Source organism: Cynocephalus volans, chromosome 12 (genome assembly GCF_027409185.1).
Source record: "Cynocephalus volans isolate mCynVol1 chromosome 12, mCynVol1.pri, whole genome shotgun sequence".
NCBI lineage: Eukaryota > Metazoa > Chordata > Mammalia > Dermoptera > Cynocephalidae > Cynocephalus > Cynocephalus volans.
Window position 1 is genome coordinate 6,995,534 of NC_084471.1, and position 20,290 is coordinate 7,015,823.

The following is a 20,290-nucleotide window of genomic DNA, read 5'->3' on the forward strand; positions in this document are numbered from 1 at the left end:
AGCCTGAGGCCTACTCCAGCCCTAGAGGAAAAGGATCAAATATGATAAAATATGGGGGAGAAGAGGTGTCATACTGCTGTTACATTGGGAGAGTGAGTCAGCACCCAGGTCAGGCATGACCTGCCCCCAGACTCCATTCAGTGCCTCCTTTCCAAGACCCAGACCAATAACAAGGCTGGGAAGGAGGGGGATGGAAGGACCCAGAAACCCCCTACGGGGGAGTCAGTCTTGGAAGAGCATTGGGTTTACACCTGTAAGAGTAGGGTGGCAGAGAGGAGTTCGGGGGAGGTCTGTGAGCAAGGGTCAAAAGCCACATTGTAGTTTGTGAGGGAGGACCAGTGTCAGGAAGAAAGCTGGTGGCTGCAGCTGGTAGAGTGGGAGGGGACAGGGCCAGGCATCTGGGGAGGAGGCAGCAGCAAGATGTCTGAGGAGGCCGCAGGAGAGGGCTTGGTGAGTGAGCTGTGAGTGGGCAAGGTGGGGGTGTGGCACAGTGGTGCTGGGATTTCCAGCCTGGAACTGGAGGGAGAGGGTGGGTAGGGGTGATGTTGCCATAGGTGATGGAAAATTCCAGGTGGGAACTTCTGAGGCCAGGCTGGAGGTGTATAGCCAAGAGAGATAGGCAGATATGTGGGGAGCTGGGTGTGTGCTGGGAGATGGCAGCCTCTTCCAGAGAGAGGGGTGGAGAGAGGAGCCTGGGGCCGGGATCAGAATGTGCCCTCTGTGGGGCCTCACTCTGCCTGGGTCCTGTGTTTGACCCCAGCTCTCAGACCTGCTGGCCCACTCCTGCAGCCTATTCAATGGGAACTTGGTAGGTACCAGGCATCTGGCGGGGCACAAAGAAAGGGACCCTCAAAAGCACTCTGTGGTGGGGCTCTCCCAGTGGTCTCTGTTGGCCCCTCTGCAGCTCCCACACCCAGCCCACACAGGTGGCCCTGTCACAGACACACTGCCTCCTTATAAACAGATGGCCATTGGCCTTGACAGCTGGTGATGTTAGAGCCCTCTGTCCTGGCCCTTCCTCCTGCTGCACCCCAGGACCCTCCTGAGCCAGGCTCCCCATGGGGTACCCCACCACAGGGAGGGAAGTGTGGTGATGGTGCCAGCCCGGTCACCATCTCTCACCAACATGCACATTTTGCAAAGCTCTTGCCGCTTGGAGCCAGTGTTAGTGTTCCTCTCACAGAGGCAGAGACAGGCTCAGAGAGGGGTGGGGAGTGACCAGGCTGCTGAGCCACGTGACACGCCCTGGAAGCGGAGGCCCCGCCCTCTCCTTCCTGGAGCTTCAGGGCCTGGGTCCCAGACGGACAGCCCCGTGGGAGGGCAGGGCTGACTGGCTGGGATCGGGAGCCCCGTGCCCCTGACATGGTCTAGGGCCGATTGCTGACCCCCGCACTTCCTGCCCTGACCCTTGCCTGGCCTTGTCCACCCGCACAGAGCCCCACCCCTCTCTCCAGCCTGCGCCGGCATTCCTTTCCTCCTCGCCCTCCGTGCTAAGCCCATGGGTCCCCTTGTCCAGCCCCTGGTGCTTTCCCACCACTGTGACCCGGCTCTAGAATGCCCTCCCTGAATCTCTGCCTCCCCGATTCCTCCCTTCCTTCAATACTCTCCCCAAACTCCTCCTCCAGGCAGCCTTCCCTGACATGCCCATGGTGAGGCCCCCTCCTGGGGACTCCTGCAGCCTGCGTGCCCTTCCAGGAGAGAGCACAGTGCGGGGAGGGGTGACAGTGTGTAGAGAGGAGGGGGCTCGCTCTGGGCTCAGCCTGGGCTTCCCCAAGAGACTGGTGGTTCCCTAAACCAGCAGCTCGGTGTCCAGGGCTGCCCTCCTCAGGATGAAGCCCAGCCTCCGCTCGGCTGCCCCTTCCTGTCCTCGCTGCCCAGTGCGCAGTCCTCTACCTGCTATGTTTTCCTGCCAGAACTTCCCCTTTGTTCCTACTTTTCTTACTGAAACAAATCAGGTGAAGGGTGTATTTTGTAATTCCTCTTAAATCCTTTTTGGATCAAGATAGGGTGTCATAGACAAAGGACGGGAAGAACACCTGACCTTGATGTTTTGATCTATAAAATGGGCCAGTTACTGTCCTCCCAGGGCCCCTAGCTCTGGCGTCCGCAGGTTCCCGGGAGCACTGTTCCCAGTGTCATGTCTTGGATGGGGGCTGGGGTTAGGCCGTGGCTCTTAGCCCCTCCTCAAGGTCGAGCTGAGGCACAGAGGTCAAGTCAGTGCCCAGCTCTGTGGAGGGAAGGTGGAAGCTGCACCTGGCATCCCAGGGGTGGGCGAGGCCAGGGGGTGGGAGCGAAGGCCAAAGGTCTGGGTCACTGCCATCAGAGGTCACCATGACAGCTTCAGGACAGCCAGCCTCCTCAATGTAGATCATCTGTCCCACTCACCTGAGCATTTTCCAGGCTCCCGGGGCACTGGCTAAACCAAGGCAGACACGGCTCAATGCTATGTGAATAGGGTCATCTGGGGCTTGACTGTTCCCTTTTGGAGCTGAGTCTTGGTGACACCATGAAGAGCTGGTCTCCTCTATCCTTGGAGTTTGGGTCTGTGTTCCGGGGACAGGAGGGGTCAGGAGGCCTGGCACCCTGTCTTTGCTCAGCCCTAACCCACTGGCAAACCACTGGCATCCCTGGGCTGCTGTCCCCTCCTCTGTATAGGGATAATAACCCTGCTTCACAGGATTGGGAGGGTGACACGGAAAGTCTTTGCTCAGCCCCTGGCCCTCCCCACGGGGAGGTGCTGCCTTCCACCCTCGGTTACCTCTTGGGGAAATAAGGAGGCTGGACCCAGGTTCTGAAGGAGGCCTGGCGGGGAGGTCTCAGCTCCTTCCTCCCCTTGCCTTCTGCCAGGGCCTGTTTTTCTGTGCCTCCATCTGTCTCTACTCCCAGTCCGGGCTGTTTTCCTCTCTTTCTGCCCCGACCTCCCTGAGCAGCAGGGCCTGTGAACAGACCTGCTCAAATCCCATGTGTCCAGAATAACTGAAACTCCAGGTGTCTCATGGGCAATGCCTCTGAGCTGGTGGCCAGAAGCCTTTTCATAAACATTCCATGGGCAGTTGTTCTCCTGGGCTTGTTAGGGTGGGACTTGGGTCTGCTTTCTGATTCTGATGCCCACCTCTTGTGGAGTTGGGCAAGCGGGAGGGCATGCCCTCTGGGCCACGACCTGCCTGTTTTTCCTCATCTTAATCTAAACGTCTTGCTCATTTCAGAAACACCTACTGTGCACCAGGCTCTCTGCTGGGCACCGGCTATGCAGAGGGGACTGGAATCTGTGACCGCACCATGGGAGTCTGTTTTAGGTCAGTGGAATGCTTTGTACACACAGACACAAGTATTTTTCTGGTGTTTGTTGTGACCAATGAATTGCTTACCATTTCCAAAGCATTACTGAATTCACAGCAGCTCTTGGCCATTCAGCATTTTCTCAATCAATGGTGTTAAAATGATAACTATTTTACTATGGCACCCCACGGGCATTGTGTGTGTGTGTTAAGCAGGACCTTCATTCTTGAAAAGGTTGAAATCCGATGTAATTCGATTTCCCCAACTTACAAGTAGGGGAACTGGGGCCCAGAGGGAGGTGAAGAAGCAGTCATGAGCAACTCCATCTTAGAATAGCAGCTGCCATTTTAGAATTAGGTTTCTGTTTCCCAGAAATGAAAGCTTTTACACGAAGTAGCTCTAGAAAGTCCCACCGAAAAGTCCCCAAGTGGGAGGGACGCGAGGCTAACTGCAAAATTAGCTTATGTACTCCTGGCTTGCTTGCGTTGCCTAAACTCATAGAACAATGAACCCACCCTCGCTAAGCCATTATAAAAGCTGAAGCAAAAACTGTTCGGGGCTGTACTCCCTGAGTTGGTATGTGTGGCCCCGGCTGTCGGTAAATAAATTTTTCCTTTTATCCATCTCTAGTGGGATACATATTGTTTCTTTGTCGACGACCATAACAGAGGCAGTCACTTGCCCCAAGACTCAGTGGCAGAGTCCAGGACCTATATACCCTGGTATCCAGTTCTCAAATCCCTTGGTCTTGGGTCCTGGGCAGAAATGCTCTTGGGAAACCCTGGTGCATTAGGAATCAGGTGCAGCAAGAGAAATTGCAAGAGTAGTGCAAAAAAACCACAAAAACAAACAAAAAAACCCCACCCCAAACCAAAAAACCTTTTACCCAGATTCTCCAATCATTACCATTTGTTACATTTGCTTTCTCTCTCTCTCATGGATACAGACATAGATATATAGATAAATGGATACAGAGGTGAGATGAGTTTGTAGTTATTACTTGGTATTTTACGTAAAGGAGAGCTTTGCCTTTTCCCCCATGTTTTCATTCATTTATCTATTTATATCAGTGTGGACCCATGGATTCTTACCTTATTCCATCAACTTTCTGTTATTAACATTATTTGTTGTGATGCTCGAATTGTCTCAGGTTTAGCCAGTAAAACCCCTGCAAGCTGGCTCCAACCAAAGACTGACAGGTCCTCGTCATTTCTGAGCACTTCCCTACCTTCTGGCACTAGATGTTCCGGGCTCCTCTCGTGTTTCTCCTGCCCAGCCCTGCAACCAGTCATTTTCCCAAAGAGCTCTTTCTTTCCTGTGTGAAACGGTATTTAGAAACCTAGACCTGGGTGCTAGGTGGTGTGCTCACTCCTTTTGGGGTATTCGTACTTGTAGGCCTGTTCAGAGGACAGAGCTTCAAAATATAAATAAAAATACATACAAATAATAGAAACACATCCCTACATCTTTTTCTATACCTATCAGTCAAAAACTGTGAGTTCATGCTGCAACATTCATTTCCAATTCAGGGTGCATGCTAGCCTTCTGTCTTTTTATATTTGTAACACACATCTCCTGCAGTAAGAATCCTGACTCCCATCATCCTTAAGATATTTTCTCTTGGCTCATTCCTACAAATCACAGAATATAGTTTTACTATTTTGCTAGAATTGCTGTCCCATACCATTGCAAAAAGTAGAGGTCAATATTTGCTTGCAGTACCTTTGTTTTTAGCCTGCAGATATATAGTCGAAGTCTTGCATTCAGAAGCTACTTGGGTTAGTAACCCCTGCCCCCATTCAGTGTGGTTGCGTTATTAACTCGAAGTCCAGTTAGGTTCATTTGTTTCTGATTGTATTGCACTTTAATTTTTTTTTTCCTGTAATGCTTTATGATTAAAAAAAAATTTTTTTTAGTGTATAAAGTGGTTCCAAGTCAAATTCAAACATGAAGGTAAACTCAAAAATGCCTTCTCCATGCCTTCTGTCTGTTCCCACCCATTCCTTATAAATACCAGTCTCTAGTTCCTGGCTCATTCTCTTCATGTCTCTTTTTCCAAAACAGGAAACCGAAAAAAAAAGCGGATACATGAATATCTTCTTATCCCCCCTCCTTTTTTGGCAGCCAGCTGGTACAGGGATTGAACCCTGGACCTTGGTGTTATCAGCACCAAGCTCCAGCCAATTGAGCTAACTGGCGAGCCCCTAATTTCATATAAAAAGGTAGCATCCTACATATACTGCTTTGCACTTGCCATTTGTCACTTAACCACAAATTCTCACTGTGCAGCTGGCCTGACTTACTGCACCTGTCTGGCCCCTGCCTCAGCCTCTCCATACTTGACCTTCCAGAAAGACTCTCTGAGGAGCATTGTTTTGCCCCAGTCCCACAGACAGACTCCCCAAGTAATAAAACCCCAAGCCCTCCAGTCTCCCCCCACTCCCGACTCCTTCAGCCTGGAGCATAGACTCCCCCACCCCTGCTCTTGCCCCCACCCCTTCTCTGCTCTCAGGGCAGAGTCCTAGCTCAGCCTCTTACTGGCTGGGCTCTCCTGGGTTCCTGGTTCATGGCTCAATTTCTCCATCTGTAAAATGGGGTTGATAATACTCTCTACCTCACAGCACTATTGTGAAGATTAAATGAGACAACCTAGGAAAAGTGCTTAGCCCAGTGCCAGGTAGGAGGTAAATACTTGCCAAGGTGTGTCATTAACCTTCAGAGGCCCCTCATAAAGCCTCTCCTGACCCCCTAGCCCCCTGCCATGGAAGAGGCCTCCAGACACTCTGTACCCTCGAGCAGAGCTGTCTGAGTCCAGGAGGATCTGCCCCACTGCACTGCTCCCTGCCGTGCCGGGCATGGCGCAGGGAAGAGCCTGAGCATCACGTTAAAGACCAGCTGGCCTGGGGTCAAGTCCAGCTCTGCTGTTTCTTTCTAGCGGAGTCCCCAGCCCCCCTTCTTCCTACCCCTCAGAGGCACATCATGTGTTTCAGTTTATTCGTTGCCTCTTTCTCCCCTCTGTCTGCTTTCCACGCCTTCCACTTCCCATAAGCGCACCCTCTACTGTGTTTAACGAGTAATGCACAGTAATGTCTAGAGAGTGTTTTTTTTAAATGTGTGCATTGTTGGCAGCATGCAGTAGACCTCATTCTGCCTTTGCCTGTTACTTCGGAGGCTCTGGGATGCTCCCTGGAGTGCCCCATGGTCTTTCACTCAGCCATGCCCCTAGTGGGGATTGGCTGTGCCCACCGCCCCTGGCAATGCCACCATCTGCCTCCTCATCTGCACCACCCATGTGGATTTAAGCGAGAATTTCTTTGGGGTCCTTAATCTCACTCTTTGCCCCCATTTGATCTCCAGAACAGCTGCCCAGGTGACAGGATTGCGGGCAAGTGCCCTGGGAAGCATTTCCTGGCTGATCGAGTGCCTTAGCCTCTCTGCAGCTCAGTCTCCCCCAAAAGAGGGCGCAGTGGTCCGTCTCACACAGCTTTGTGAGGGCTACTGCAAAGAAGGCACAGTGAGGGCACGGAGGCTGCGTGGCTACCTGGAACCTACTGTCCCCTGTGGTCAGCCTTGGCCCCCGGGGCAGGCAAGGGTGCCCACAGCGTGAGGGCACTTCTTGGACACACCTAGCACATACCTGGAGTGGAGTAGTGATCACAGCCCGGGAACATCATTGGCTGGGGTGGCGGGTGATGCAGCCCAGGGGCAGGACAGGTGGCACCAGGGCTGGGGGCGGGCTCTCAACATAGCACCACATCTGGGCTGCATCCCAGCCCAGCGTTGCATCCCAGCCTTATCCCGGCACCACCCTCAACCAAAGAGTGATCCTTCCCTGTCCGGCACCCATCCAGGCTCATCTGCCACCAATCCTCCTTCCCAGCCCTATTCCAATCCCTCCCCACCCTACTGCCATGGGCTTCTTGGAGGAGGAGGGCAGCTGGAGCCTGTGCTTCTCTGGTGCCGGCTTCCTGGGTCTCTACCATGTGGGCATGGCCCAATGCCTGCGCCAGCGTCCGCGCCTCCTCCAGGGCGCCCACCGCATCTACGGCTCCTCCTCTGGGGCGCTCAGTGCTGTTAGCATCATAAGCGCAAGTCCATTGGTGAGTCCCAGATGGCAGAGGGCAGGGGACAGTGCGGAGAAGTGGGGGATACCCTAACCTGATTCTTGAGGAGAGGGGGGTGGGAGCCCCAAGAGAGCTTGTGCCTGACACTGTGTCCTGCCGTCTTTACACCCAGCACGTCCGCATTTAATCCTTAAGAGAACCCCAGGGCTGGAGACTATGTTCACTCCTATTTGTGGAGGAAGGATCTGGGGCTCAAAGCCAGAAAGACTTTCCCAGAGTCACTTGAGGACAGAAGGTGGATGGAGCATTTGAACCCAGAGCTGGGCACACAAATTCCGAGCCGGAGAGGAGAGGACCCTCCATTCCCACTGCACCCAGGAGGAAGTTCGGGCCTGGGCCTGAGAGGAGCCCCCAGCTGTCTGAGGACTCCCCTCCCCTGCCCAGCCTGCAGACTTCTGCTGCTCCCAAGTCCTGGGCGTGGTCAAGCAGGTGGAGCGGCTGAGCCTGGGCATCTTCCACCCGGCCTACGCACCTGTGGAGCACATCAGGCAGCAGCTGGCAGATCATCTCCCCGACAACATTCACATCCTGGCCTCCAAGCAGCTGGGCATCTCTCTGACCCACTGGCCTGATGGCAGCAATCTCATAGTCACGAGCTTCGCCACCTGCAAGGAGCTCATCCAGGTGAGCAGGTGCTGGAACTCAGGGATGACGGCAGGTGGGTGGGCTCCCTCTAGTGCCAGAGTGACTTCCAGGTGCTTCCAAGGGGCAGACACGTGCAGGGGTGGGGGGAGGAGCTTGTGGCTCCTCAGTCTGTTTATAAAGAAGGAAACAGGTGCAGAGAGGGGCCCCCAGCTTGCTGTGGCGGTGCCCGTGGGCTGCACATGGAAGGGCCTGGCTGGGGAGGGGCACGGTCAGGGCCCCCACAGGGGCTGCTCTTCCCAGACGGTGCCTGCCCAGCCCCCACTCCACCTCATCCTCCAGGCGCTTGACAGTGAGCAAGCGTTTATTGAGCTGCTCTTATGTGCCAGTCATGCTTCCAGGCATCCCGACTGTAAAGAGGAATGGAACAGAGGAACATTCTTGCCTTCTTGGGACTTATGTTCTAAGGTGCGTGTGGGTATAGATAATAAACACAGATAGATAATAAACTAGTAATGAGTTAAGAAACCATCCAGCATTGAAATAAAGCAGAAGGGCATGACAGAGAACCACATGTTAGGGAAGAGGCCCCGTCCTTACCTGCCAGGTGCAGGCTGTGGGCACCGCGAGGGCTGAGTGGGGGCCCGGGAGCACCGCATGCATGGGGAGACGAGTCTCTACCCCGCAGGCCTCAGCTGGGGCGGGGAGGCCTGTGCTTCCCATGCTCACCCTTCCTATCAGGGTCTTTGTCTTCCCCCAGGCTGGGGTTTCCAATACAGAGCCTGCTTCATCCTGGTGCCTCTGGCTCCCAGTGAGGTGACTGTCTCTGAGTCCATGCTAGTCACAATACAGGTGTTTGGCTATTAGCATGCAGGGAACGGGGCCAGCCCCTTGCTATGGGCTGATGTTCATGCACTCCCAAGAAAACCAGCGGGGGATTTCCAAGTGAGTCCGAGAATCCTTGCCTGTATGGCACATAGCACAGGGCCTGCACACAGCAGGTGCTCAGTAAATGCTATTATTAGTCTGTGGGAACGAGGCTATCTCCTGCATCTCGATTTGGTCAGAGCCGGTACAGGCTCTGCATCTCCTGGAGAGGGCTGCAGGGACGTCTCCAGGTGTTCTGTGAGACAAGGTTCTACATTCAATGAACTTGGTAAGCTCTGGATCAGTGGCTCTCAACCAGGGGTGACTTTTATTTCTCCCACAGGATATCTGGCAATGTTGGAGACACTTTCGGTTGTCACAAGTGTGTGTGTGTGCGGGTCCCATCAGCAGAAAGAGGAGGGTGGGGGTCACCACAGGCCTGGGTTCAAATCTCTGCTTAACCTCAGGAACTTGGCTGGACATGCTGCCTCCCTGGGCCTTGGCTCCCTCATCTGGACACAGGACCATGACCCTCCTTTGCAGGCTGTTCTGGGGATTAGAAACCTGGCCTAAGGGGGTTTTGAATACAAGGGGCATGAACAATTGTGTTCCTGCTGCCTCTTCTCTTCCCAGGCCTTGGTCTGCACCTTATTCTTTCCTTTCTGCTGTGGGATGATGCCCCCCCGCATTCAGAGGGGAGGTAAGTGCGCTCTGGAGGTTCTGTGACCGAGCTGCTGCCCCGTGCTCTGGGCACCCTGGGTGCATACTCTTGAGAAGTGTGTAGGTGGAGGAAGCCAGCACTCCGTGAGCCCCGTCTGTGTGCCAGGCCTCCCCCTGCTCCTGAGGGTGCCCAGCAGCCGGGGCTGGAGTGGACCTAGTGACTTGGGGACAGCCAGAGTGTCACCCTCTGCAGCCTGTTCTCAGTGGCCTTGTGGGAGTAGGGCAGCACTGCCTACCTGCCCACCCACCCACCCAAATTGCAGCGTTACATCAACGGGGGTCTGAGCAACACCATGCCCTTCTTGGAATCCCCCTCCACCATCACTGTGTCGCCCTTCCACGGGACTGCGGACATCTGTCTCCAGAGCGCCTCGGCCAGCCTGCATGAGCTGAACGCCTTCAACACCAGCTTCCAAATCTGCACCAAGTACATCTTCCTGGTGCTCGAGACCCTCATATCCCCCAGCCCTGAGGTAGGTCTGTTTCCTCAGAGGTGTTGGAGGCCCAGCCATCCTCAGGGACCTGTGAGTCAGACTTTGTGCCCACAAACTGCTTGTCCCCCAGCCCAGAGCAGTTATGATGTATATCCTGAGTCTAACAGCCAAGTCCTTGAATCCAGAGCCTGGGGCTCACGTTGGGTCCTTCCTGTCCCTTCCCTCCCTGAGCAGGTGTGGAGTTAGGACTGGCCCCATGTCACTGGAGCACACTAACACCAACTCTGCCAAGCTGGTGTTTGAGCCAGGCCTTGGCTTGTGCTTTCCTGGGCAGGCTCTCAGAGGAGGTCCCATTAGCATCTCCATTTCTCGGGGAGGACACTAAGGCTCAGAGTGGTTAGGGGACTTGTTCAAAGTCACCCACCCTGGAAGCAGCAGAGCCAGAAATACCAAGTGCAAAAACACAATGAACAATAAAACCACATTTCCTGCTTTTTGGCCCTCGGTATTTCTGGAAAATGAACAATTTGACAGTAAACAGTTTATCACTGTAACTCGTTCTTTCGCCCCAACCACGCCCTGGCTCTCCCCACCCCACATACCCGTCCTGTTTGTGCAGTGCTTTATAATTTATGAAACAAAGTTGTGTTCATTTACTCCGGTCCTCCCACACCCATGGGGTGTGCAGAAAACTCAGTCCCATCTTATAGACAGGGAAACTGAGGCTGTCCGAGAGGTGACACACAGCAAGTGGGGGAGGGGGTGGCAATCCTTCCTGAGCTTGTAGGTGCCATTGCCCTGGGGTGGGGCTCTGATTGTTACAGGGCCCAAGTCCAGCTGCCTGCCCCAACTAAAAAACAAACAACTTCGAAAATCAAATGGTGAAAGTGGAAGTCAGCTTTTATTCAGGAACACCGGTGACTGGAGGAGAGGTGTTAGGCTGACCCGTCTCTCCAGTAAACCTGAAGGAGACTGGCCAGACTAAAGCCATCTCAATGACTCAGATTTACTGAGGGGTTTTAAAGAGGAGGATGAGGGAGTGGAACATGGGAAATGAGAAGCAGGAGGGAAGGGACATGCAAGGGGCCAGGTGCAAGGTCAGGCCAAGGCTCCTTCTGTTTTCTGTTCCTGTCCTGGCTGTTATCTCAGAGTCCCGATCCAGGGTGGAATCGGAATAGCTTTATTAATGTCTTCTTTGGTTTCTCAGAGTCTGGATAGTACATGTCTTGTAGCGAGTTTGAAACTCCACGCTGACTGGAACACAACTTTACATTTATGTCAATAATGTCATCTGGCCCCATAACCAAGGTTCGAAATATCAAATAATCATGGGAATAGAAGAAACTCAGAGAAATGTATGCTGAGAAAAAAACTGTCTTTTTAAAATTTGCCTACAGCCCAGGTGGTTTTAGATCCCAACATGGATTCAGTCCTGCTCACTCCAACATGATCAGACAGGCAGGCGAGGGCTCCTGGGTTCCCCTGCCCATTGCAGGTCCTGGAAATGACATCAAAGAAGCAAAGGGAACCACCATCCATTGACCTACAAAGAGCAAGGCGAAGTCGCAGCCGTCTGGGCCAGGCCTTGTTATCCCATTTTCCAAAGGAGGGAACTGAGCCTGAGAGGGGTGGGGCTGTGCAAGAGCACACAGCCAGGGTGTCACAGAGAAGGGAAGTGAACGGGGCTGCTGGCAGGATCAGCTCGAGCAGATCTGTTCTGCCTGCAGCCCTGTGGCCCTCCCTGCCCAGTGCTGGGGTCCCCCAGGGCCCCTGAGCCCCACTGAGAGGTCACTTGAGGAGTGTACGCTGGGCTGGGATTGCGTCCAGTAGACAAGTCTCTAGTATGTGACCACCAGCTCAAGGCTCAGGTCCAGGTTTTGCGCATCTCACCTCCCTGTGTGTTGGTAGGTAGTGGCCGACAGCTGCAGACAAGGCTACCTGGATGCCCTGAGGTTCCTGGAGAGACGTGGTAGGTGGCGGCCCCCCGGTGGCTGGGAATCATGCCCATGTGAGCACCAGGTGGACCCTGACTCTCGGGCCTTTGAGCTGTTAGGGACCTGAGCTCACTCAGTGTCTTCCTCAGCCTCTGCTCTGTGCTTGGCCTGAGCTGGATGCTGGGGACCCAGAGAAGACTCACACATGGGCCCTACTCTCAAGCTGCCCAAAGCCTGGTGCAGGGTGATGGTGACAGAGCCAGGGGGATGGGTGCAGTGATGGAGGGACACTCATTGCTCTGGGAGCCTAGAGGAGGCATGTGACCCAGCCCAGGGGTGCAGGGGGTGGGCAAGGAGGGCTTCCTGGAGGCAATGACAGATGAGCTGGGTTTGGACTGGTTATGAAGACTATGGCAAGGTTGAAGATGGAAAGGAAGAGGGCATTTGAGGCAGAGGGAAGGGCAGCAAGAGCAGAGGCCGAGGCTGGCACCCAGAGAGCACGCACCTCAGTATGGCAGGAGGTGTGCGTGCCTGCGCATGTGTTCACGGGGCCAGAGAGGTCTTATGCGCTGCAGTGCTGACATGTCATCCCACATTCTAAGTGCTGTTTGAAGTGGCAGAGTTGAGATTTGAACCCAGGCTGCCTGGCTCCAGAACTCATGCCATCCACCCCTGCACTACAACCACAACCACACAGAAGCAGCAAGTATTTGCTGAGCAACTGATACATGCCCACACCTGGGCTTGAGTTTTATGTGTTTATCTCATTTAATTCTCAGAACAACTGCATAAAGTGGGTCTTAACTTTCCCTCTTCACAGAGAAGGAAACTGAGGCAGAGGGGAGTTCGGTCACATAGCTTGCAGGTAGTGGAGTCAGAATTTGAACCCTGAACCATGTCTTTGGGGTTTGGGCTCTGATGAATCACTAGAAAGTAGACAGGAAGCAGAGCAGAGCAGGGCCGGGGAGTGCAGGGATGGGTCATCTGGGATAAGCCCTGGGTCCATCCCGCAGTATGCAGATCCCCAGAACTGGGTTTGGGCACTGAGGGGTGCAGACAGCATGGAGAACCAGGGAGTCATTTTCACCTGGAGCCTCTAGTTGTGCTGACTTGTCAGTTCCTCTCCTGTCCCCTGACCTAGGACTCACCAAGGAACCAGTGCTGTGGACACTGGTGTCTAAGGAACCCTTAACCCCTGCTGACGGGCCCTGGGATGCTGGCCATGACAGAGGCCAGAAGGCAGACCTGTCTCTCAACTGGAAAGTGCCCAACGTGCTGGTCAAGGACGTGCCCAACTTTGAGCAGCTCTCGCCAGATCTGGAGGCTGGTACTGCCCCTTCCTGCACTTGCACACCTGCTGTTGCCCTGCACTCAGGGAACTGGGGTCAGGGGCCCTGCCCTGAAGGCACTCATGGTCTGGAAGAGGACAGGACTCATTTTTTGAGCACCTACTAAGCAGCAGTTGCTGAGGACTTTTCACAAGTTGTGTCACTCACTCCTCACCACAACCCAGGCCTGAGCGTTCTTCTGACCCCACTTCACTGGTGAGGAGGGGCCAAAGCTCAGAGAGGGGAAGGGACTCGCCAAGGTCTCAGAGCCTGCAATTGTGGGATTTAACCCAAGCCTGTGCTTGAGAAAGCCAGGGCTTTGCCCACTGCACAAGAAAGAGCAGGAGGTGCTGAGGGACATAGGAGAGGCACACATGGAAGGTTCTGGACTCCCCAGATGGAGATGGACTCATTTCACTCTCCCTACAATACTCTGAGTATGGTACAGTACTATTCCCATTGTACTGATGAGGAAACCATAGCACAAAGAGGTTAAGTGACAAGGTTACACAGCTAGCAAATGGCAGAACGAGGAGTTCTGTTCTGAACCATTTAGTCTGTTCTGCTCCATGACCGAGCGTCACAATTGCCACAACAGGAAAGTATGGGGTCCCATAGGCACATGTAATGATGGTGGGGATGAGTTTGGACAGCATCTAACTAAGACTCAAAAGGAGATGTTGGCCACAAAAGAGAGGGGGTAGACAAGCATCTGAGCAGAGGGCATAGCATGTGCAGACGTCCCGGGATGGAAGAGGGAGCCCTGAGAGGTCCACTTGGTGGCAGCATAGTGGCTGAGGGACAGGGTAGCAGAGATGAGCTGGGGGAGGCCGGGAGGGTTATGCAGGTGGCCTCGAGAGCTGCAGGAGGAGAGAGGCGAGGAGTCACTGGGGGAGTGTTGTGGACCTAGCGGCGGGAGAGGCTGCGGAAGTGGGAGGCTGGGAGGAGTGGTGATGGCGGCAGAGGCCACAGCAGGGACAGTAGGGGTGGGGGAGGGGATGAGGAATAAGGAGGGTGCCTCTTTCCATGATGAAGACCACACAATGGCATGCAGAAATGGGCCTGGATCTGTGCTGAGCCCGAGGTCCAAGTTTGGGATTCTGGAGCCCTAGCTGTGTCCCTGCACCACACGGGGGACACCAGAGAGCTACCTCTGGGATGGGCAGTCTCCCCACCCCACCCTCCCTCCTCTCCCCCACCTCCATACCTTGCAGTCAGCTGGAAAGGGATTATTTGTCCTGGCCCTTACAGACATCCCTTAATCCTCACCTACCTGCCCAGGTGGAAGGTCCTGCCAATATCCCCATTTTACAGAGGACGGAACCTAGGCTTAGGGAAGGGAAAGGACTCGTCCTAGGACACACAGCAGGTGAACATGGAGTTGGGTCTTTGTCCTGTTCATCTGTGAACCCTCTGAAGCACTGTCTCTAGACGGCACTGGCCAGAGTCGAGGTTGGTGGCCTGAGCTGTGGTCTGGAGGCTGGAATTTGACTGGCTCTGTCCCAGCCCAGAGGCTGGTCCTTTCCACTCTGGTCAGTTCAGTGAATACTGATCTTGGGAAATGGTTGCTGTGATCACAGCTGCTGTGGTTGTTAAGACCGATGTGTTACCATTATTGAGGGAGGTGGCAGGGGGGTACTTGTCCCATCCTAGGGGGGCAGGAGAGGTAGAAAGAGCTCAGGAGTCTGACAGGCCTAGTCTATCCTGGCCCTGCCACTTCCTAGAGATGGTCCTTAGGCGAGTCACTTCTCCACTCTGAACCTCAATCTCTTCATCCGTGAAAGGGGCACACCCTGCTCATCTCAGGGACAATGAGGAGAGAGCATGTCTGGAAGGCCGAGCTCTCCGCTGGCACGTGGTAGGGGCTCAGTCAGGGTGTTTCTTCCTCTGCAGAAGGTGTGGGGCACAGTCTGTGGACCAAGTGAGGCAGAGAGGGGCTCAGGCAGCCAGCACTCAGGGTGACACTGAGGGGCTAACTGGAAGGGTAGGTGGGGCTTTCCAGTGCACAGACTCAACAGGGCCAGGTGTGCTGTGACTTCTCTTGCAGCACTGAAGAAAGCTTACCTGAGGGAACCCAGCCCCTGGGCTCGCTTCTGCCGGTCGGTGCCCAGCCAGGTGCTGACATACCTGCTGCTGCCCTGCGTGCTGCCCTTCGAGTATGTCTACTTCCGGAGCAGAAGGTAAGGCTGGGCCAGGGGACCAGCACCCATGTGGTGGAGACCAGTGCCCAAGGCAGAAAGGACTCTGGCACACTGGGTGGGCAGGACTGGGCAGGCATGGAGCCTGCCTGGTCTCCCTATGCTGCCTGGTGCTGGCTGTATGGCCCAGAGCACTGGTGGTCTCCTCTGCAAACCAGGACTGATAAGTAGACAAAGTGGCAGCTGTGACCAGAAGCCGGGGCCTCCTGGCCAGCACCCTGGGCCCTCTCCTGTCTCTGTGACCTTTGCCCCATTCTGCCACCTGTCAGAGCCTCAGAGCCAATGTGCTGTTCCTGAGGGTAACTCTAGGAGCTGCTCTGTCTCAGATTAGCTGTGTGGCCTGGGCCAGGTCTCCTGACCTCTCTGGGCCATAGGTTCCTTTTCTATAACAAGGCCCTTCCAGGTCAGCCTGGCTGTAGTTAAGCCCTCACTAACTGTTCTAACTCGCTGACTAATGGATCACTCTGCATGGCCTGCTCATTCATTCCACCAAGTTATTGAGGGTCTACCAGGGCTGAGCCCTAGCTGCGGGATAGGGAGGCAGCACTGCCCCAGACCCAGTCCCCGGCCTTATGGAGCTCATGGCCACAAATCATCACACTTTCACCTGTGCACTTGCAGCTCTGCCTAGGGATACCTAGGAGAGGCCTACATTGGCTCTGAGCTGGTGCAGCTCACACTGGGGGCTGTCTGGCCAAGGCAGGCTGCCCAGGGCAGATGACTTTGAGCTATAATCTAAAGGATGAGTAAGAGTCTACTAAGCAAAGAGGGAAGGGAAAAGCGTTCCAGACAGATGGAACAGCACGTGCAAAGTTCCTGGGGCAGAAGCGAGGAAGGCCCATTTGAGGAGTAGACAGGGAGGCCAGTATGGCTGGGGGCAAAAGGTGGCATGCTGTACAAGGTGGGGATGGGGAGGCTGGGAGGGGCCAGACACACAGGGCTCTGTGGCCAGTTGAGGACTGTGCTCTTTATCCTGAGAGCAGTGGTAAGGCAGGGAAGGGTTTAAGCAGGGAGGTGTCATAGGGAGATGCGTATTTTTAAAAATTCTCTGTTCCCCAGAAGAAGGTCTATGAAAGTGAGCCACAGGCCTCTGTCCTGCTCCACATTGAGTTAAAGACTAGATCAGCCCTGCTGTTTAAGTTGCTGCACGCCCCAAGCCGAGAGAGACCTTTCTACTGACAGATTCTCCTCCTGCTGAGCTGTTGTACTGAAACAAGTCGAAATAAAAAAAAAAAAAAATGTAAAATCTACCCTTTTCAGTTAAAAAAAAAAAAAATCCATTGTGTGAGCACCGACGGGGAATCTGCCCAGACCACAGGGAAACTCACTCTTGGTAGTTCCCATAACCCACATGCTCAACATGTAGGTTGCATTAATAGAGGCAGAAGGTCCAGAACAAGGAGGTGATGGACCAGCGTATGTTCTACTTGTCACACCACACCCTCTGGACTGTCTGTCCAGTTTGAGCCCCTGGTTAGAGGCCCCTCTGAGGGCAACATGGCACAGGGTGAGGCCCCGCGGTGTCCAGTGAGTCTGAGAAAGTGCCCGGCCAGTGCTTTCTCAGCCATGGTCAGACAGCCTTCTGCTGACACTGTGGGGTGGTGGCTCTGTAGACAGACTCTAGCTCTCCTCTGCAGTGGCAGTGGGACAGGACGCAGTTCTGAGCACCCTGGATCTGGTGCTGGCTCCATCATGAGGGCAGTGGGGAGCCACAGGAGCATTTTGAGCAAGAAAGGACTGTGCCATCTGTACGTGAGGAAGGTCTCTGGCTCCTGGGAGGAGAGTGGATGAAGAGGTATGGGGTGGGGAGGGTGGGGACTGGTCTGAGGACGAGAGGAATGGACAGAGATGTGGGGAAAGTTAGGAACAGGTGAGGTGACTGTCCTTATTTGACAGGTGATGAAATCAAGGCCCAGAGTGGTCCCCTGACCTGGCCAGGTCACACAGCTGACGGGCAGGGAAGCTGAGTGGCATCCCCAGGCCAGCCTCACTCAAAACCCTGCCCTCTCCACCCCTGGGCTTCCTACTTGTGCTCTGTGGGGTCGATGACCCTAAGGCCTGACTGCCTCTACCAAGTTCAAAGTCCACGGATCATTCTGCCATTGCAGGTGCCCCCATGATTCCAACCTGCTCTGCTATGGCGGCCAACACCACTGGGCACTTCTTAACCTGACGTGGACAGTCCCCACTCCCTTCCTTCAGGCCTGGTTCCTCTAGTGCACGGCCCCGCCATGCTCCGGGCCTGTGGGGAGGGTGGGCTCAGCCGGGCTGCATGCTGGGCTTCCCTGGGTGAAGCTCATGCTGCCTCGTCCTCCAGGCTGGTGGCATGGCTGCCCAATGTGCCAACGAACTTGGTGGATGCAGGGCCTGCTGAGGTGCCTGGCCCTCGAGGTCTACTCCAGGATGAGGGCCCAGCTCCTGGGGCCGGTCAGGTGAGGTGGGCAGAAGGGCCTGGGGCTCAGTAGGAATGGCTGTGGTGGAGGGGAAGGCACTGGCTGTTTCCCAGGACCCCGGCAGGGAGTGCACGCCACCCATCCACCCACTATGCATCCGTGCCCCTCTGTCCCTCCACTCTTCAGCCACTGACATGTGTGTTTGGTTGCTGCTGTGGGCCAGACCTGTGCCGGATGCTTATGACCAGTGACACTGGTCAGTCTGTGTGACCTGCCAGGGGCAGTCACTGTCCCTTCACAGAGGACAAGTGGTCTTCCCTGCTTTGCCAAATCCCTGCCAGTTCTCTGCCATTGTCCCAGATGTCCCCTCTGTGACCTCAAGAGGGGCTGGCTGTATGTGTTGTCAGGGGTGGGGCTGCCTGGGTCCTCTTCCTGACCCTGCCCTCCCTGCAGGCAGGAGACCCCGATAGTCCTCCCATCACTTGACAGCCAGCTCTTTAGCAAGGAAATCAGTGCAGCCCTCCAAGGGATGGCCACCCCCAGGACCTTCCTGCCATTCCCAGCTCAGCCACAATAAAGGCCTCGGGTCCTCCCGCAGAGCCTGATTTGGGAGGAGGGTGGCCCGGGCTCACCGTGTGCTGGAGCTGCCTGCACATGGCTTCATCCTGTCCTTCACTACAGCCCAGGCTCTGAAAACTTGCGCTCACCAGCTTCTGCTCCCTCTGCAGCCTGCCGGTCACCAGTGTCCTGGATATAGGCCCCCTCCAGCCCGGGGCAGCTTCTTCTACTGACGCTCCTGTGGAGCTCAGACCCACCCATCAGGCCTGAGGGCCGCCAGCTGGGCCAGCCCAATGACTAGTCTCCCCTGACCCTGTCTGGCCCATGTCCTGTATGTCTGTATCTGCCGCCAGGCTGTGTGATTCTCAGCTTGCCTCCCGGGAGCTCAGAGCCTAGCCCCTGGCCCAGGGTGGGCACTGGAATTGTTGGACAAATGGGGACGGCCTCCCTCTTCCCCTAACAGCCTTGTCCCAGACCATGAGGGCAGGTGGCCACCAGGAGCTGAAGAGGCCCCACCAGCCTCTCTGGAGACCCTGCTCCTTGGAGCCAGTTCTCTGGGACCCGGGTATTTCAATTTTGGAAAAAGCCTGGCCAGTCGGTATGTGCCCAGGTCACTGTGCTCCCAGGTCACCCTGCCCTTCTTCCTGCCTGTCTCACCAGGAGGAAAAGGATGACAGGAACTGAGACACACATCTCGGGTGTGGAATTCCCATATGGGGGGCTTGGAGGGCAGCATTTGCTGAGAAGCGGGGTTCATGCACCATTGCAGAGCTTTTTGTAGAACACTTTACAGAAGAGGAACAAAATGCCGAAATGCCCTCATCGGAGATCGGGGGAGCAGACTGAAATCATGGGGAGGGGGTGCCTCCCCTCAGATCCTTCCTCTGCCTTTCTCTGTCCCGCACTGGCCCTCGGGGTGACCCCTATTGTCTGCCTCACTCAGGAAACCTTGATCTCTGACATTCTTCTGTGGTGAGAGATCCCAGTAGGAGATGGGAAAGTGGGAGGAGGGGGGGGTTAAAGGCTTTTTAAGACCCCGATTACAGGTGCTTCTGATGGGGTGCCCAGAGGCCCCTGCTGCCACCCAAGCCTTACTCCTTGGGAAGGTTTATGATGTAGCTGTGCCTCCACCCCTCCCCAATCCTCTCCTGCTCTCAGGAAGCAAAGACACCAGGGACACCAGGCCCCTGGGCTCTCCAGGAGTCACTGCTCTTCCTGTCCTCAGAGCAGCATCCACACTGTGCCCCTGGCTGGGCCCTTAGGAGACACTTGGCCCAAGTAGAGGTGGGGAGGGTGGAGAGATGGAGTCCTGAGTGAGAGAGAAGGGAGCAAGGGAATAAATATGTGTGCAGAAGACATCACAAGTCATTCATTCATTCATTCATTTGGCTTTTACTTAATGAGTTACAGGCTCTGGGGACACAGCTATGAACAAAACTTACATTCTGGTGGGCATGTGGGAGCAGATGCTGATGTGACCTGAGACAAGGAACTCCAGCTCTCTAAGACTCATACTCCTTGCTGATTTAATTTACTGTGTGCCACCCCATCCTACCTTTGTACCAGCAAAGTGTAAGCATAAGACCTGCAGGGGTGGCCATTCTTTGAAGGAAACAAAATGAGGTGAGAATGATGGTGGAGTTGAGTGGGGGGTAACTGAACCAGGGGTCCAGGAAGGCCTCTCTGGGAAGGTGACAGCTGAGCTGAGACCCAAGATTGAGAGGCAAAGAGTTTTGCAAGCAGAGGGGACAGCAAGTGCAAAGGCCCTGAGAATGCAGGTGTTGCATGCCAGTGTGGCCAGAGCCATGGAGGTGGGCACACTGTGAGCCAAAAGGTCCAGGGCAGGTGGAGCTGGGTCCTAGCAGGCACTGTC

General features: G+C 55.0%; 1 protein-coding gene across 1 annotated transcript; it reads left to right on the forward strand.

The window, feature by feature from the left end:
* The first annotated feature begins 7,190 nt into the window (after positions 1–7,190).
* On the forward strand, positions 7,191–18,345 carry PNPLA5 (patatin like phospholipase domain containing 5). The gene is made up of 8 exons (XM_063115608.1): positions 7,191–7,379; positions 7,788–8,027; positions 9,836–10,045; positions 11,915–11,975; positions 13,082–13,267; positions 15,316–15,448; positions 17,784–17,898; positions 18,313–18,345. The coding sequence occupies exons 1-8, from the start codon at positions 7,191–7,193 to the stop codon at positions 18,343–18,345; spliced, it is 1,167 nt and encodes a 388-aa protein (XP_062971678.1).
* Positions 18,346–20,290: the final 1,945 nt, after the last annotated feature.